We start from the raw sequence: 20,327 nt of genomic DNA, 5'->3' as shown, positions 1-20,327 counted from the left end.
TTTTGTCTGTGGATTCTCCATACACTAATAGCATGTCTACATATTCATGCAATGTTGCTCCATTTTACGCCTACCCACTTAACGCGTACTTCCACACTTCCTGCGTTGTGTCGTTACAGCAGTACCGAGTGTATGAGATCTTACTCGAACGATTTTATCACGAACTTCTTGAGCTCGTTGGGTTACCACAAGGTTGTAAGGGAGACAGGCTGTTTGCCATTACAACAAAGCATGATAATAACGAAATTGCCTTGTGCCGTTACAATATCATTTCGCGTATTATTTGTTTACTGCCTACGTATTGCTCTTCATATGCTAGTTTCTTATTTCTAATAAATAAAACCACCACCATCATCATTACTACTGCTACTACTACTACTATTACTATGAAGACTACGACGAAGAAAACGAAAAAGAAAACTGACAATACTAATAATAATAATACCATGGTCATCACAATCATACAAGACTGTTCCCTAGAGTAAGACTTTGGTTACAGATGGACATCGGAAACAGAAGAAAGTTACATTTGGGAATATGCGTAACATTTTGTATGAAAATGAAACCATCACCTGAACTTCAGTAGCATATTAAACTTGTTTGCATCACCGTTTCCCCTAAATACTTCATGTTGTTGACGCGATCTCACTGAAACTGTTAAACGATAACGGGTGTACCTTTGAACATCGACTAGTACCGGTATGTACAGTCACCAGCAAAAGAATAGGGACTATAGTACTATAATTCCATTACTTGCGGCCCCTATTCTTTTTGCTGGCGACTGTACAAGGTAGGTTTCACGTAATTTCTCTTGCCTCCCTAACACTGATTCACAGGTTTATTGTTAGTATGGTCAATACACTGTATCCAGACAGTATGACAGCTTGGCAAGGTTGACAGTCACTTGCTTTCAGCTTGTCAGACTTAATGTTGAGAACCATCAACAAGCATGCTACGAGCGTATTGAAACATTATTATTGATGATTGTTATTACTGGGCTACTCCAGCGTTTAGTAAAACTTATTATTCAAAACCGTGGTTCACTGCTACAACCATGTAATTATTATTCTTTGTAGACTTTGGAATTCTTATGTGTGCAACGTACTACATCCTAACGCGAAGCCAAGAGGAACGTTACTAAAACGTTTCATAGTAAATCACCTCTATCAAACATAATTATAGTGCTTGTTGAAAGAACACAGGCCTGAATGGGATCGAACCAACGACCTACGTCGTAGCCCGAATCGTTAACCACTACATCACAAGAACAGATGATCCGGCTTGTGTGTACCATAATGTGTATATTGTCACGGACGTTGCGTGACAATGATGTCTTCGTGTCTTATGCGAGTTACGGGGAAAATCCCACACTTCATCATATGTTCTTGTAAACATAGAGGTATCATTGCCTTCTATTTGATGATTAGACCCGTGTAGTTCTTACATTTTGTTGGGCTTGTCATTTTCATTATTCGTTCCTGTAGTTCGGAGGGCGAGGGAATTATTATGCAATGTTGCAAACCTCGCACACCTTTGGTGTATCTCGGGAACGGTTAGAGATATCACTTTCGAACAAACGCTATTAGTATTAGGATTCTTGAACCTTACATAGACTTTCTATGTTTCCAGTATTACGTCACATGGGCACCTTTCCTCCTATGGCAACTGCAACATTTTCAATTTTTTTTTCCCCTTTGCTGTGGCAACCCTGTTAGTCACTGGATGCTGTGCGTTCTCTGGTTTACTCCTTCGGTTCCTCCGTTTCATTCTGTAGTATTATTTTTTCTTGCCTTTTTGCTAGTTTTGCTCTACGGACACTTTAATTTCTTGATCTTTGAAGCTTTATAACTTCCTTATTTGGCAACACTGACAGGTGCGGTTTCGCGTGTTGGTATTTACATTCTGTACTAATTCTTTTGATGGCATAAACTCCTATATGTTCCATTTAAAAAATACAACTTTGTACTGTGCTGGCAACACTGTTGAGCTGGTAACAGTGTGGTACCTCAAAAGACATCCCCTTTCCACAAGTATCTGGATCCACCACATTCTTGCTAATATCTCTTCTTGTTTCCGATTTATTCAGGGCTGTCCAACATTACTGAACCACTCTGTGTATATATATAATATAGTATTGAAAACATATATAAAATTGAGCTCAGTCTAGTTTCAGTAGCTGGTGAAGTAGTAATATATAGATAATTTTTCAAATTTTCCTTGTCCTGCTTAAATGATTCAATCCATTTGGCAGTGGTGTCAAAGGGACACTCTTGATCACCATAACAAGTTGCTTTTAAATCCTCGTAGATGTTTCTTGATCTTTCACTTAGCTTGTAACTTCAGTAAATGTAAAACTTAAAATCAACAGCTACTGCAACTAGACTGAACTCACAATTTGGGTCTATCAGATTGTGGGGGTTTAAACTTGTTCTCATGGATATATCTGTAGATCAAAATCCACTAAATCTAGCTGTGCTAATGTCACTCATTGTTGTTCAACAGTGTAACCAACACTTGCAAGACTTTCGAATTATCCCTTGTAGGAGATAATTCCAGTAGTGACTCAGGAATATAAATATATTGGTTAGCTTATTTGATTCAAAATTTTAAAAGTCTGAAATTTGACTTTCCTTCTAAATAACATCCGTCTCTTCCCACGAGTCTTGAAATAACTATTATTTTGTCTTTCCAGGTTTTCTTTTCATAGGGAGAAGGACGACAACCAGCTTCCTCGCGTGCTAAAGGGAGTAATGAGGGTTGGAGTTTTAGCTAAAGGACTACTACTCCACGGAGACTTGGAAGTCCAATTAGTAGTTTTGTGTTCCGAGAAACCGACTAGATCTCTTCTTGAGAAAGTTGCAGAACATTTGCCTCGCCAACTGCAGGTAAGCAAATAAATTTAGTAAGACGTAGAGAATGCATCATTATTTCCAGAAACAGTAATTTGTTTAGAACTGTTTGAAAGCTCATTACGTTACTTCGAGCCGACCATTTGCCAGTTTAAATTGTCTTAACTCCTTAATGTCAACTTAACTTTTTTTTGTAAGATTTATTCTTCGACAATACGCATCTGAGTCACTGTAGATTTTTATCATACTGTCAACAGGGGGTTTTCGGCGTGAAAGACTTGTGTTCGGATGGAACGTTATATTATAGTCACGCACGTGAGTCCTTATATACTATAACCTCTTACTTCACGATGTGATTCCTTCTTGGTTTTATTGGGTCACCCTGTAAATTTAAGGTCTTAGCCTAAGTTGGCTATCTGTTAGACATTGTGTTTTATATAGTGCGAACTGTTTTAGTAATTAATGATTTGTAAATTTTCAGCGTTACTTGCACTTTAACAACAGGGTGTTAAAACAAGTTTGTTACTAATATAAAATTTCATAATGTACAGCTATGTACAAAAATGTCCCTACCCTCTAAATGTTTTATTAAAAGTGCTTGTTTTTTCGTTAGATATATTTTTGAAATATTTGTTTCTATATATATATATATATATATATATATATATAGAAACAGTACTGGCTCTTTTATGAGGCGCATTTCAAAAGAGCCGATATTTAATTGGAAACAAGTAAGTATAGCAACATTGTTTTATTGGGTAAAAACAAGTACATATCCACGTTATTTTTCAACATAGTCACCATTATTTTCCAAGCACTTTCTGTGCTGTGGTACATTTATTTTTATTTTTATACCCTCTGCATAGAAGTTCGCCGCCTCAGAGTTCAGCCACTTCAACACTGCCGTTTTCAATTCGTGAGGTTCTTCAAATCGTTGAGATGAAAGCCACTTTTTTAGGTGCAATGTTGTTGGTGAAACCTCTGGAAATTCGATGTGTAGAGCGGTGATGGTGAAGCGACGATTTTCTTTAACTTTTTCATTCACTCGCTGCACCAAGTCGTCAGTCTGAATGCTTGGTCTTCCACTCTTCTCTTCGTCGTGGATATTTGTACGGCCTTTTTTGAATGCACGACACTATTGTCGTACCTTTCCTTCACTCATTACACTGTCGCCGTACACTGCACACAATTCTCTATGAATTTCAGCAGCACTTTGTCCTTTGACATGAAGAAATCTAATCACAGAGCAGACCTCGCACCTGGCGGGATTGTGTATGCGCGTAGCCTTTTTAACACGCTCCATCACACACGAAAACAGATGACTGGCGACACTATGGTTGTTTGATAGCCAATGGACCAAGTGATGTTACTACGCAAGCGTGATCCGATCACTATTGCCAGTCGGTTATAGTAAAATATTGGCCCTTTCTTTTGTAATGCGCCTCGTATTTTCAATGTGTTCAATAACAGCGTAACACTAGGTATGCCATAATTGCAAATTTGGAGCAAAGCGATCAACCTTTATTGATTATTCATAATTTTTTTAGTACGTCAATTGTTTTCGTGAACGAACACTATATGCAAGGAGCTGAATTTGGCATATCAGCAAAAAGCATAATGGCTTTGAAAAATTGTGTTCGCAGAATAAAACGAGAAGGGCTTCGCTCGTTTCTAATGGTGATAATTGTGTTTTCCATTGTTTACAATGAGAGTTCGCGCGCAAGATGCTTTTCCAATGTTAAGGCTATGGGCTTCCCGTTTTTCTGTGATTATTCTTCAATATGTCTGATCGGGACATGTGACTGTTGGTGTAGCTAGAGACGTGACAATCTGTTTCAAAAGCTGACTTTAACTAGTTACTAATGCTTCATGATGTTAAAATGTCATGATACACCGTATGAGACTCCGCGACATACCGGTCGGGAATCCCTAATGTACTGCACATCTTAGCAGGGGGTACCCATTGCCACAACAGTGGTTTCTATTTGTTTGCATTATATCCTAGTACCACAAGAGCTCGTATTTTATATCAGCAACTTTACGGTTTTACTATGTTTGCACAAGGGAGTTGAGTTTGTGACTGCCAGGTAGCACTCGGTCAAATCACAGTATTTTTATATTGTGAATTTTCCTTAAGTGGGAACAAGTAGCAGTCTTGTAGAAGTCTGCTTGCGGCCCAAACGTAAGGACGTTAATTATTCCAGTTCAAACTGGAAACAAATACTCATTTTCATAAAAGATACTAAAGGAAAGGATACAACTCCCTTCATGTGCCTTTACGTGGTAATGAAAATGTAACTATAATAATTCATTAGATACTCTGTTTTTTTCATAAGTTTTGAACCTCTTATCTCCCTTAGAGTACACCCTTTAATCAAACTATGCAACATCCCAGCTTAGGGGAGAATATCAGTTCCAAAATTACGTTCAAACGGGTCGAACGTTTTCTCGATGCAATCAGAAACAAAAGATAACGTCGATTTCAGTGTGAACAAAGAAATTACAGAAAATTTCTCCTTGAATCAGAAAATCTTAAGACAAGAAGTGTCAATTGTATTTTTAATACAGTTAATTTTTAATTTATTTTTTAATACAGATTTCGTTTCGTAACTTAATGGGCTCGTGACATGTTATACATAAATTTTGATCCCTCTCTATACCCTTAGGATGCATCCTTTAACCCTCGAATGAATTAAGTGGGTCAGAAAGGCCTGGCGTGTTAAGGGACCCATATATTAGAAGCTTTCTGTTCCATCTGTGCCCTAGCTGGCGCTACTATCGATGTGCATTTTCCCTCCCTCCCTCCAATAAGGAGGGACAAGTTGCTGTGGCGGACAGCGTTGCCATATTGAAACACCTTATTTCAAGTATTATTATTACATTTCTTAAGAAAAAAGAAAAAGTTGTCTGTAAATGAAAAACAATACAGATCACCTTCATTACTCAACCAAATTAGATATTATAGATAGATTAATCTAATATTTGCAAATGATATTTTCTAAGAACAAAGAAGTTATTTTGAGTTTAATTTTGTGCTATATAAGACGAAACCCTTTTTCTATTCTACAACAGGGTGTTTATCGGTCACGAAAAAGTCACGAAATTTAGCTTTTGGATCACGATTTTTTTTAACTGTTCAAATGTAAGTACAGATTGGAAAATTTTGTTCTATAAAACGTCAAAGTTCACCACCAAAAATGTCTATGGTCGGCTTTAGACGCTACCAAATCGCAAGCAAAGTATGTTTCTATCGAATGGATGAAAATTCGGCCTAATTCGCACCTAAATTCGCTCTTGAAAATATTAGGAAATTTTATGATATGGTGAAGGAAAGGTCATGAAATTTCATTTCGGAATTTTAATAGACACCCTGTACAATTTTACGTAGGATTCGAACTGTATGTTTCCAGCAGATAATCGGACCTGAGTTTTCCACATGGCATGCGAGAACACTAAGCGCTTAGGGAAAAAAATGGGAAAGTTCAGAGAAAAGTAGTATTTTGTTACATAAGTTGGACACGTACGTAATTGTTTAAGTATTCTGAATACTATACAATCTTAAATCTTTGTTATACATCTCATATTTTTGGCATGGGGAGTAAAGGGTGTTACGTGATTGCTCCAAATGAAAGACGATGCAATAGGTGAATTGAGAAACTGGAAGGGAGCAAGAGAGTACCCACAAACACGATGTCACACCATCGGCGCAAATCTGTCTTCAACATTAGGGACAACGGGTAAGACCATTCCCATAATCTTTTTTAATTTTTTAAGCGATGTTAATAATGAAGTTGAAGAACAATGTGGAGGATCAGAAGAGCAGAGTTGTCATCAACATTGGAAAGCAGGCAGATTTGAGGTCTATTTTGGGGAAGAGATATGACTCATATTATGGTACGTGAATATGTATATTATAGTCTACATACAGCAATGGACATCAATTTCATCTTACTTTCCTTGGTGACAGTCGAACACAAATCATCACATTTCTTCCCAAAAAAACACATTTCAAATCGGATTATTGGGAGGACAATCCCTTCAGTTCCAAGATTGGGGGACATGTCCCCTTCATCCCCCCGGGATTTGTGCCACTGTGTCACACTACACGAACTCTCATGACATGGGATCGAACCTGTTTGGAGGTCTATGAATTTTTATTTTTTTTTAAACTTAAGCTAGAGGATATATATAACAGTATTCACGCACAGACATACATACATACGCACACACACACAACGTTGAGACGAAAATTACCTACAATACGTGTACTAGTGGGTCTTTTTTCCCCACCCTCCTTTGGATTTTACAACATTCCTAAAATAGCTTTTGAAAGAGACACTATACACCTTATTGGAAACTTAATTTTAATATTCTGAAAGAAATTCAACTTTATAGAGCGATCGCCGAGTTTTCGTATAGCAAACAAATCCCAGAAGTATGTCCGTAAATATTTAAAAGGCAAACCAATGCAATTGCCAGCCTATTAAAAAGTCCAGAGTGAAGTTCTTACATCAGTGGTTCCACACCTGACAAGCTGTGTGTCATTGTCACTGCTGGTCTCAATTTCGTAATCGTCATCGCTATAAAGACTTCCATCGTCGTCATCGCTGTCAACCCCACAATTAATAACAGGTCTTTAGACTTCTTCATTTGATATTCCATCCTGCTGCCGATACATATTCTCTAAGCGTTCAACATGATCACAACACCTCACCCATTCCTCAACAGAAACTGAACGAAGTGCTTCTTCTGTCAACTTCAATGTATCTAGCAGACAAAATTCAGCATTTTGTGCCGCAACTCTCTGCTTCACAATTCCCCATATCTTTTCAATGGATGAAAATTCACAATGATATGGCGGCAATTGTATGGGAATGTGGCAGTTTTCTTCTAAAATGCGATGGAAATAGATTGTTGGATTTGGCTTATTTTTCCTGAGAACTTCAATGAGGGGAAGGGAATATTATTTAAACGAAGCCAATTTTGAATACTTAATTTCTTCGCGCTGGTCGATGGTGGTTCGTTTATCTGAGGAACGTGATAAGATGCGTTGTCCATCACAATTACTTACATTCGGCAGCCCTAGTATTAACTTTTCCTGCAACCACTTTTCAAAATTTGTAGCATTCATATCATCATGGTAATCAGCTGTTTTACATTGTGATTTGAATATAAGTAGCGCATTTTGAACAAATTCTAATCTACCCCCAGCATGAACAATAATGAGTCGTGATCCAGAACTGCAATTTACAAGAACACCATCTTCGTCTACATCTTCCCTTGTTCCCTGTATTTTTAGTATTCCTGAGGAAACGTGCTCGCCATGCTACATCATCAACTCTTTCCATAAGTTTGTACCGCTTATCTTTACACCTCTTATATTTAAATCCCATTTCGAGAAGAATCTTCCTTAACGTTTCAACACAACCCTTAAATCCTATTTTCTTTTTGGCACATAAAAGTATTTTGCGTAGTGTAGGAACTTCTTTGTTTACGTAAAATTCTACGAAGTATAAATTTATCCATATCAACTTGCGATAAGTTTTTTTCTTCGTTTTTTCTTACCTGGTCTTGATAATTTCTCCCCCTCTTTGAGTGTTCGTGCCCCTCTCCATATCTTCTTAATAAATCGTTCAGATTTATTAAGCATTTCCGCTACTCTTTTCGTAGCATTGTCCCGAGGTAGTATCCAGGAATTGGCTTCCTTTTCCCTGCCACAAAAATCTATGACATTCCGAATTACTTCACGGCCTTCGCTATGTACTGTCTTGTTAGCCGTTCTAAATAGCTTACGATCTTCACTCGCCAAAACCAAACGACTGGATAACAAGTCATTTACTTCCTCCCCCAAAGCAAAGGGAAGATTTCCTCCGCAAGAAGGTGGCGGGGGTGGGGCCGAAGTATAGTTGACACATTTTCCGAGGTCACGGGTGAGTTAGACAGGCTCTACGAGTTCAACTGAAGGAAAACCGGGTCGTGACGTCAGAACTGAAGGAATTCGTTCAGTTCAGTCAGTTCTTCATGTGGTTATTTTGGACGGAGGAACGGTTATTTTGGACTGAACAAATGACTAGGCTTTTGCTACGATAACTTTGCTGAAGGAAACACACACAGTTGTCTCAGTTCAGGTTATGCCATCATGGCAGCTAATAAAAATGAGACATTGTTGGCTTTTATTAAAGCCTGTCATGTTCATCCCGAACTTCGAGACGTGCAGCATGTGCATTATGCGAATAAGTATAAAAGAGTAACATGTGTTACTTACAAAGTTAAGAGAGTTGGAACCACAGGCGACACGCGATACTGTTATTGAAAAAATAAACAACTTATTGTCGGCACTTAGGAAGAAACTGCGGAAAATGAACGAATCCAAGGAATCGGGAAGTGGAGGTGAGGAAGTGTACGCTCCAAAGCTTTGGTATTGCAAGGAGCTTAGAAATGCACACCATAGAATATAGAACATATGATGAAATTGAAGGAACTGAAGGACTGAACTCGATTAAGTGACGGTACTCCACATACTATCAGTTCAATTCATCATACAATCGGTTAAGTCAGTTTCTAGCTCAGTTGGACTGATCAGTTAAAACTGATAGTGTATGGGCTCTATTAAGGAAATTGTATTAATTCTTTCATATTTCGCATTTACATGTTAGATGTCACAGAAGCAATTTCTTATGTTGCCACAAATGTGTTTTACACAAGGTATTTATCGACTTTTTTTTTAATTTGTACACTTTTTTTCACAATAACTAGAGTACATTCCAGGGACTAAGGCGAAAAAATGACCCTATATCCTTACGAATTCCTTTTAGGTCTGGATCATTTTCCCTGCATTTTTGTCACAGCCAGAGGTAGAAATGATAATATTACAGTATGCATATGAAAATTTCGTTGTACATAAACAAAATAAATGTATATAATATTGACTTGGTGTAGAAGATACAGAGAAACAGGCACTGTGTTTCGGAAAGCCGGCGTCGTTGTCCACAGGGTTTCTATCTATCCAGCGACAAAATCAGCCCTTGGTTAATCTCGGCCGTCAAAATCCTTTCATGGTTTCCCGACAGTTAGTGGTGGCATCTTGTTTAAACTCCTTGTTTACTGCATGACGTGGACTCAAAATATGGTGGTCTTAATTTCTAGCGAGTCGCAGTAAGGAGTAATTGACAGGTATCCATAAAATCGACCGACTAGCATTTGCTGAGGCAAATACTCATCGTATCTGGGGTTGCATAATATTCAGAGACAAGAAATATTTTGCTCAGCAAGTGATGGTCCACGACTCGTGTGAACGGGGGGAAGGATTAATGCATGTGATGAATAATTTAGAAAAATAATTACTATATTAGAATGCAAATGTGGGAGGAAACTTCACATGCAAGCTGAAAATTACTCTAATCATGCGTACCCTCCACTCACAAAGTTAAATAAATGAATTTAGTTCAGTCGGTAGAGTCTGATTTAGTAAAAATTAAATTTTGAAAGGTTAAATTATGACATATGTAACATGAAACTTTTATTTACAGGGTACGCGTAGTTTTAACAGCCATCCTGAGCGTGAAAATTACCCAATGTTAGCATGAAATACGCTCATCGTATTCACGACTCATACATAATCCTAGCATCTGGCCTGAAAAGCAAACAAATAGACAGGAAATGGTAACACATACCTGGCAGCCAAACTGATAAAAGGAAAGGAGAATCCCAAATTTTCTGATGGAATCTTTTTAATGTGCAGGTCCAACATTCCAAGCACGTAAAAATATATAATATGATACAGAAGCACTCGCGCGCAGTCTCCCAATGAGACACGAAGAAAGAAAGAAAGAAAAAAATAAAAAAATAAAATAAAATTATTTTACTTTTAATTTTAAATCACACTTTGCAAAGCAGAGATCTCGCTTAAATTGTTCGTGCACTTTATTAAGTTAATTTCGCCGATTTCTTCTTTCTTGAAGTGTCCATGTATGTTAAAACTCCTTATACTGCACTATGATGTTGCTTCCGAAGTTGGCGGCCAAGGTTGTCTGCATTTACCATTCTCCTTCTTCTTATGGGTCGCTGCTACTCTCCTTCTACAGGTGTTTGTCCATCCAGCACCTGAGTTACGCTCCGTCAATGGCGATTATGCGGGTTGTCCTCTGGGTCATGGTACTATTTACCATTTGCACGTGTAGTGGAAGTTTGTACTATTTCGCCGTTACATGAAAGCACTTAAATTTTATACTTCTAAAACACGACGGATATGTACAAGGCTGTAAGCTAAGTCTCTTGTACGTATATTTTAATTATTTAAAACAAGCTTCAAAGTATTGCACCATTGGTCACAGCCTAACATGACAGGCATTAAGTTAGTTTTGACCAACAATTTAGAATAAAACTTAGTAATCACTGCGAATAAACAGTAAACATGTTTTACGGCGCTCGAAATACGATTCTAATGTCTAGTATGGGCTAAGCACTATGAAGAAAATGTCACTTCAACCCGAATTTGCTGTACATGTTCTCTACGTAACAAAACTATCAAATAACTGACATTTTGGAGAACAGAACTTTCGCAAATGTTAAGTGTGCTTCCTACACTATCATTCCACTAACACTTCAGAAACTGAGTTTGTAGTAAACGCTGCTTATACTACAACAACTAAAATTTAACGGTCATTTCGCAAAGCTCAAGTTGGACACACACGATGTGTATACTTTGAAAACCAAAAGTCAACTGTACTTTCGAAGAAACCAAGATTTTCGCGAACGATGTTTATGCCTTGCAAACTAAAATCAACTGCCTCTAGTGGTCTGTACACTACGGTTTTATTTCACCCGAAGTTCATTGTCTGTTTGAACTCCGCGTCGGGTCAAACCACTATCCAACGCTTCTCCCAAAATAGGTGGGGTAGGTACCTCCTTCACCGGAAGTTTTCCAGTGACCTACTTAACTCTTACATTCAACAGGTTTGCTTACTTTTATCCGTTTTCTAACTCACGTTAATTAAACTGTTAAACGTCACTACATGTGCTTATTAGCTTATTTAATAAGCTTTACTATGGTATATAACACCCACAACCACTATGCCGTGTTAATTGGCAATGTTTAATTAAACACACAAAATTTTTGTAAACTTGTCACTCAACATGTTCGCGGACTTGTCTTGACGAGTGATGCCATCTCGTGACGAAGAACCTAACTTCCTGTCCAAGTGACATTGAGAATCGCATAAACCTGGAATTTTTACATTGAAAGATTTTGATTTTAACATGATTTCTCAGCGTAAATACACAATTTAAATAAACTTCACATATGATATTATGTTAAAAGAGTCCCAAACTGGGCTGTCACGATCTGACACATTAAAACGAGTATTATAATATGGTTTGAGGGTTCTCTTCTCCGCCATTCAATATTGGAATCTGGTCGATGTTAAAAAAAAAAAAAAAAAAAAAAAAAAAAAAAAAAAAAACTAAGGTTTGTGTTTGTCTGTCGATTACCTCTCAAAACCATCAACCAGGCTTATAATTACTATTAGTACAAGCCATTAACATGATGCAAACTAACTATCGATTTCAATATATCTAAGTAATACGGGTACATCCAGAAAGTTTATTTACATATTACAAAACATACTATTGTAGCAAATCATGCACGGGAAAGCAGACGAAAATGACCAGACGACAGAGACATCTGACGGATGTTTCTGCACTATTAGAACCAGGATTCTGAACGATTACAGCCAGGACTAAAATGGACTCGTCCAAAATTTCAAATTTGTCAAACTTCTCCTCTCCGATAGAAGCTCGTTGACCAAGCGACGCATCCTGTAACTAGGACGCGAAAAAGGGGTGTGTTTTGAACATTTCACACTCCATTGTATCTACAATTCGTCACAGATACGCTAAAATTTTGCTTGCTTCGAAACTATTGTGCAGGCCGACTTGCTGTCTCTATAGTGTCAGTGTATGTCCCTAACTATAACTACACTAGGAAGTGAGACTAGCTCTGCTGATAGGCGAAGTGTGGAGCTCATGGTTATTCTATCCGAATAAAGGTAGCTACATTGGCTCACTGTTCATTCCCACGCTGTTGTGGAACAAGGCTCCTTTAGAAAAGCATGCTTTCTTAAATTTTTTTTTTCTTTTCTGAGGACTTCTCTGCCTCTACTGCAAGCAAAATAGTATATGTGAACTTCAAAATGTTCTATCTTCTCCAATGTAGTATTTAAATTATATTAAAATATCTCTGTACCAGTATGAAGTCCAGTCCTGTTGTTACTCTATATTTAATTAAATACTCTAAACCAACAATATATATACATAAAATGCAAATAAGTCATCTGCTCCCGCTGCTACGTATGCAAATCCAATAAAATAAATATGTAAATCCCTAATTAAACGATTAAATATTCATAAAATAAAGCAAAAATTTTGATATGCAAATATTATATAAACACAGTTCATGTGCTATTCACACTCGTTTATAGGCCTGTAGGAAATCTATATTATCCACAGTACATGCATTGAACATATCCAATGGAAAAGTGTCACTGTTAACTGCTAGGACTGGTAATATAAGGACGCAATAGATACACCATCAATAGCCAGAAGTACCTCGATATTTTACAATATAGTTTGCTCCCAGTTGTAAGAATTACATTTTAAGATAACATAGAAAAAAATTCAGAAATGTCACAGCTTAATTCACAATTCTCATTCAATTCAACTCGAACCCAATGTTGAATTAGTTGACTGGGTTCTTAAAGCATCTGATTTGAATCCAATGGAAAATTTATGTGCAGAAGTTACTAGAAAATTGGTCTGACACCCACCAAGGAGAGTTGTCGAGCTGAGAGAGGAAGGGGTGTGAAGTATACGCCACTTTCGCAGTTTGGGTCAGCTCTATATTTTAAGACAACTAAAAGGAGTCGTACTAGCGAATGGAGACTACACAAGATTTTAATAGTGAATAAAGTTATTTTTCCCAGTACACAAAAAAACTCTTTGCATAGCTGCTTAGTTGCATCTATTTCTACTGTAACTTGCCCTAAATTGAAGTTTAGAATTTCCATATACTTCAACATATAACTACTATTTACTGTTAATAAACTAGTTTTTTCTTGTGGTTGAGTTGTTAATATCCTTGCCTTCAGTCACAGATCTAAGTTCGATTTCCGATGGGAGAATGTTATTATTTCAAAATCATTTACGTATTCGTAATTTGTGTGTGGAATATTCTCATTGACGACATAACAAGTAATAACCATGTGGCAATGCTATTGAAAAGGAAATGAAATCCATACCATCAACAAAAGTAAATATATGTATCACAAAATATTAAAATAATAAAACACGAATTCGGAAGAAGTCTATTTGCTATCACGAAAGCAAATAAACTACTTATGAACTATATTTGTCACTGACAATACTTGTTAGTCACTGAAAGAATGCTTTTTGTAGGAAATTCGTCATAATGCAACCAAGAAATGAATTGTAAAGTATATCACGCCTGTAATGTACTTTTGAGCATATATATTTCCTAGATAAAATTCTAGTTCTCTCTCATGTATACCATTAAACAGAAAACATTGTATAAGGTGTTCCATAAAGGACGCTGAATTTGAAGATAAATAATACAATAGACAGATTTAACATAATGGCTTAAATTAAGTATATGCAATTTGTAGCATCTCCTATTTACATGTGTCCTTATGAAACACATTGTCAGGCATTTGCACACCCATCCTGAATCTGCATAAATTTATGCACTCCACAAAATTTGTGGTTGATTTCTCAGAGATCTGTTCTGATGCCTCCGATCACACGTGTGATTTCCATTTTCAGTTCCAAAACAGTGCGTGTTTGTTAGTATATACCTCTGATTTCAGAAACTCCCATAAGAAGAAAATTGGTTAACTATTCGTCGATTCATAGTTCCTATGTTTTGGAGTTGTATATATTCACAAATCTTCCCAAGTGAAAATGAGCCTGATCACAGAAAATAACGTGTTTTACATAATGCTAATTTGCAGCCAAACTGTTCATAACCCATCAGCAAATCATTTTCGCTTACCATTTTGCGTAAGTTGAATTGTGTACTCATGCATTTGAAAATCTTATTCAGGATTCGATGTAACGAAGTTGGAATGTTAACTCCTGCGAACGTCAACGAATCCATTACACTAAGGCAAAGTTTTGCTCTGTCCGACAAGAACACGTCCGCCCAAGTGATTTCAATGTAGACACTGAACCAATTGTTTGGAACTTCAACATTAGTCTGCGAACTGTAGATTGATTAGGTGCTTCATTGCTTTTAAAAATCGTATGGAGGTTTCACACTAGCTGCATTGCAATTCCACTGCTTTGGTAAAATGTCTTTACAGTCTGCACATGTTGCTGCATCGTGAACTTTTCCATGTCTAACAAACAAAAACATAAATTGATCATCACAATTGAAGGTACATTAATCAAAATGAAAACTGATAACTGTGGTGAGAGATTATTTGCCAACTTAAGAAAAAAGGACGTTTTTTGTGGAACACCCCTTTAGAAAGGCTAGTTGAAATACCTATTCTTTGCACAAGAAAAATTCTTATGGAAAATATTTAAAAGGTGTATATATATATATATATATATATATATATATATATATATATATATATATATATTTCTCGAAATAAAGACCTTTGAAAACGTGAAATTATTAGTTTTTTGTATCTTTATTTGTACTACTTTGAAGTACTTTATTTGATGACAGAAGTATTCGAAATGAAGGTACTTTGGACGTGCATTACCCCGTCCGTGTCACACGTTATTACTGTTGTAGAACCCTTCAGCATTGGGATCTTCTTCGATGTTTGTGGTACTGTTGCGTTCTTAATTTGCAATACTGCATCACAAGTGTGTAACTATGTTGTCGTTTTACATGTAGATTTGAAATATGTAATAATCTAACATATTGCTGTTTTTTTTTTTTTTAATCATGATGGATTGCCAACACCTGTTAAAAAAAAAAAATCTTCTAATATCAGAGTATGTCAAACAATGGCCCCATGCCGATATTTGCTGCTCTTATTATTATTATTATTATTATTATTATTATTAGTAGTAGTAGTAGTAGTAGTAGTAGTAGTAGTTTAGAAGATGCAAAGGCGTATCAAGATTAGTAGCCCACCCTATTTATATACTCTTACCTGAACTCTTCCCTTACCAGGCTACTAAAGAAACTGCTGACTCATATGAATGTAAGATACCGAAGTCAGTTCGGAATTTTTCACGCATAATGCATCGAAAACGTATAACTCTTAACTTTTGTTCTAAGTGAGGTGAATGAAGCTAGATCTCTTAGAAAGAGGACTGACGAAACAAGAAATGAGTATTCAAACAGACCTGTACATGAGCACTAGTAGGTTCGTGGAATTCTTCGACTCGACTGGCGTTTAATAAATAAAATTGTAATGTAGATTTAACTTGATACATTATTATACACTCATTTCGTAATGCGTCTGAGCCAATGAAAAAAGTAAAATTTAAAATTTTAGGGTCTAATTCTAATAAGGTATTGGATGGTGTTTAATTTATACGTATTGAATATTCTAGTGGTCTTCGCATCTATCCTTACATGTTAGAGGCACTAGTGCGTTAAGTCTGAATTTATTTTTCAGACTGTGGCACCTGATGAGAAGTATGATTTGAGGAAGAATGTTGAAGCAGCAGCAATTGTTGTCAGTGGTGTGAAGGAGCCTCACATAACTGTCAACATTACGTTGACATCACCTGTTATGCGAGAACAATTGCTTCAAGATGGAAGTGGTGGTAAGATAATCTTTTGCAGGTTACCTGGATACAGTGAAGAAACCAGGGGTCGCGAGTTGTGAAACACCAACATAATGTTTTCGTGCATCGTAGAAAGATAAATATATTCAGGTATTTATAAAGTAATGACCGTGAGTGCTTATGAAGAAGTAGTAAATGAAAATTTGTTTCGATAACGTATTTGTTTATTTTTTTTAAAAGTTGAAATTTAAGATGCGTGCGTGGCCCCTGGGGATGGATATATATATATATACATTTATATATATAAATATATATATAATATGTACATTTAATTTCTAAAATTCCCCTCTTTTTGTCTAGTGCTAACTTGTGAATGTTTGCTTGTAGCAGGTTAGCATGTTCAGGCCACGAAAAGGATAATTTTGTTTTGGCAACCCTGATCCGAACAGGTGTTTGCTTTTAAGATAGTTTCCGTTTATTGTAAATAAATGTAATTTATATTGTATATTATGTAATTTTTCATGAAAAGACTCTTTCTTGTATTGAGTTGGTCTTTTCAGTGACATTTGTTCTTTTCATGAGCCTGTTACTACTAAGATTCTAGGTGTCATCATAACATCCACATGAAGAGGGGAACCATCGAATTGTAATACTGGGCAAAAGGAAGGATTTTTGACCATAAGGGCGCATTTTTATAGTCACAAGATTTGAGTCACAAGCTTATAGTGTATTGTAGTTTGTTGTAGCCCAGTTGTCATTTGCGAAAGGCTTATAAGATATAGTTCTAACACTAGTTCAAAGTTCTGGAATTTAAATTTAGCTGTATGATGAGTTCTGTTACTTCTTAGTGAAAAGTCGTTGTGCTTAGTTTGTTTGAATTGTAAAATGTTTTCTTGTTAATAAACTGTCAAAAACTTAATTATTCAATAGTGTGTATGTAGTTCTGGGCTTCTCAGTATATCTATATCTAGATTTTTTTTCCTTGTGACGCAATCCTTTGACTTGAAAATGTTACCTTTTTTCATATGGTCAAACACCCTTATTGTCTGGTTGCATTCCTGACTTGTTCTTCGCTCCCTCGTCCGTAGACTCTCAGAGTCAGGCGCAAGTGAAGGATCCGCCCGATGTGCTGGACAAGCAGAAATGTTTGGATGCCCTGGCAGCTCTGAGGCATGCCAAGTGGTTCCAGGTTTGAAGGACTTCTTTTTGTTTCACTTTTCAGCCTTGTGTGTAATTATTAATATTTTACGTTTATTATTACTTTGGCTATATTGTAGTTTTTTAAATAAAGAAATTGGCTCTGATAGTGGTTTAACATAAAGGTAGAAGTAATCAGAACTTTCCTTTTCTCTTACTTACATATTTACAATATGTAAATGTTCTTGTCATTTTTTCATAAGTTTGTTTTATTCAGAGCTTTATCTATAAATAAATATGTATGGTAGTACACATTATTTGAAAACTCAGTAATAAGGTAACAATTGTTAACGTATTTAATACAAAAGGATATACAGTTGATTTTAAGTTGTGAGGTAGGATAATATTCTGTAATTAGGTAAATGTTTCTTAGCTTAATGCGGCCAAAGCTCTTACAAATTTCCCTGTACTCCGCAAGTTTTAAGGTCGCTCCGTAAGTAATGTCGCATTTTTGCACCATGAAGAAGAGAACTTACCTGGAACACTACCATTACTCAGGAAAATAATCTCCATTGTACTCCACGCCAACTAGCAACGAGTTGTTGGATCCCCCGTTGAAAGAAGTCACCTGTTTTGGATGGAAAGAAGGGGTCACTTCGTCGCCTGTCGTCCTCATCTAGCAGCGTTTCCTAGATAGGTGATCTTGCAGGCTTGTGATAAAAGACAGTACTGCGTTCGTACAAGATGTGGTGAAAACGTTGGGTGGGAGATTTTCTGGGTGCCACAATCCTCAATCTGAGGTCATTCTTGCCGTGTGTGAGCGCGCACTATTATCATGGATGAGCACACGTTTGTGATGAGCCAGAGCAAAAGTTTCTTCAATGCAGTCCGTAGGTGTTGAAACTGCTGACAGTAAATATCTACATTGATTGTCTAGTTGACGTGGAAATAGGTCAAAATTAATTGTCCCACGGATATCCAACCAAACACACATCATCACTTTATAGGAATGGAAGTCTTGTTTTGGCACGGTTTCTGTGCCCCCTCCCTTCTCTTTAGGTGTCTACTCCTTGCTGCTTCTGTTGAGGCATTTAGCCATAAAGTCCCATTTACCGAATTTCGACCCTTATCCAAAACCCTGCAAAATAACCATGAACCGTCGAATGGACGACGTTGAGCTCGCTGCCGAGTTGTTTAATAGTTTGCATTATGCCTCCACCACCGCTCGTTCTCAAACTGCACAGGTTTCCTTTCTCGTGGTTTATCGTAGAGGCTGATATCTCATGACCGAATCCTCTGGAACGACAGCACCCTGAGAATGATAGCATTAATGTTAGTGCAGCTGCACTGGCTGAGTGTCCCTGGTGAAGTTTATACAGCGTGGCATGCCGTGTGTTGTTCTGACACTGCTGTAATCAAACACAACCAACAATTCCAATACCTGGAGTAGACTGTTCTTCTACACACTGCTGCACAATGAAATGGCATATGTGATACATTTATCGCATGTGCTATCTCCTTCACTGTTCGTCATATGACATATTGCAACGGTCATCAAAGAAACGACATTGCTTATGGGATGAACTAATACCTTAAAACAATTTGATGTTCAGATTATATGTTTTGTCAGTTGAATTAAAAGAGCTGCTTTAACTACACGAGTGTCGCTTTTACACGTGTTACGTAATTTGGGTGACTTCTTTAAAAATCTTAATCTTTCTCTGTTCCTATTCCTCCAACTTAATGTGATTGTAAGTCGTAATTTCAGCATATGTGAACAAATTGTCCTTACTTCATCTGAATATCACATATGGTAACTTAAAAAGAGTACCTTTAAATTACAAAGGTTTTTGCACAAAAGGGTGACAGATAATTGTTGCATGTTGACATACATGAAATGTGATATATCACCACACATACATATATATATATAATCGAACGTTTAAAAATAAGATGGCCAAACTCCGGGAAGGGATTCCGTATAACAAATGGAAAGAAAAAAAAAGTTCTAGTAAACATGAATCGAGAAACTCTTTTCAAAATTGTAAGCTGCCGAAAATACAAAGTATCATGTTTTGAAATGATGTGGTTAGGAAACTGTGGAACCTATCGCAAGAAATTATACAGGAAGCAGAATGCACCTTTTCTAAATTTCCGTGTTTTACAATCCTCCGATATCGGCTATACGAATTGTATAAAGGGAATGAGACATGTAAATATGCTTGGTACTAATTGAGAATTCGTTCTGCTGAAATCGGAGGGTTTCAAAACATGAATATTTAGGTAGAGTTCGTACTATTTATGTGCGTCCTTTTAACCGCTTGTAATATATCCCGTAGTTCAAAGCCATTTGCACTTTAAAACACGATGTTTCGTATTCTAGGCGGTTTATAACTCTGTAAAGGGCATTTCGTCCCATGTTTATTATAACTTTTTTTTTTCCTTAGTTTGATATTGCTCCCCGAATTTCTAAGCACACTGTATATAATACGAAATATCTTCATTAGACTGAAGGTGGTATTATTTTCTACTACCATTGGTGTTAGCAATTGGTACCTACTAGCGTTATTTTAC

General features: G+C 36.7%; 1 protein-coding gene across 7 annotated transcripts in view; it reads left to right on the top strand.

The window, feature by feature from the left end:
• Zn72D (Zinc-finger protein 72D) overlaps positions 1–20,327 on the top strand; it is a 396,471-nt gene that overhangs the window by 287,584 nt on the left and 88,560 nt on the right. For 6 of the 7 annotated variants that reach the window (XM_081733834.1, XM_081733835.1, XM_081733836.1 and 3 more), the window contains 3 exons: positions 2,693–2,885; positions 16,505–16,655; positions 17,705–17,805. In XM_081733834.1, the coding sequence (XP_081589960.1) occupies positions 2,693–2,885; positions 16,505–16,655; positions 17,705–17,805 (445 nt within the window). The remainder of the gene's footprint in view (positions 1–2,692; positions 2,886–16,504; positions 16,656–17,704; positions 17,806–20,327) is intronic. The other variant, XM_081733837.1, reaches the window with a different exon arrangement.

This window comes from Thermobia domestica, chromosome 12, assembly GCF_964235325.1.
Source record: "Thermobia domestica chromosome 12, izTheDome1.hap1.1, whole genome shotgun sequence".
Lineage (NCBI taxonomy): Eukaryota > Metazoa > Arthropoda > Insecta > Zygentoma > Lepismatidae > Thermobia > Thermobia domestica.
Note: the sequence above shows the minus strand (reverse complement) of the source record. Positions and strands in the feature narration are given on the sequence as shown.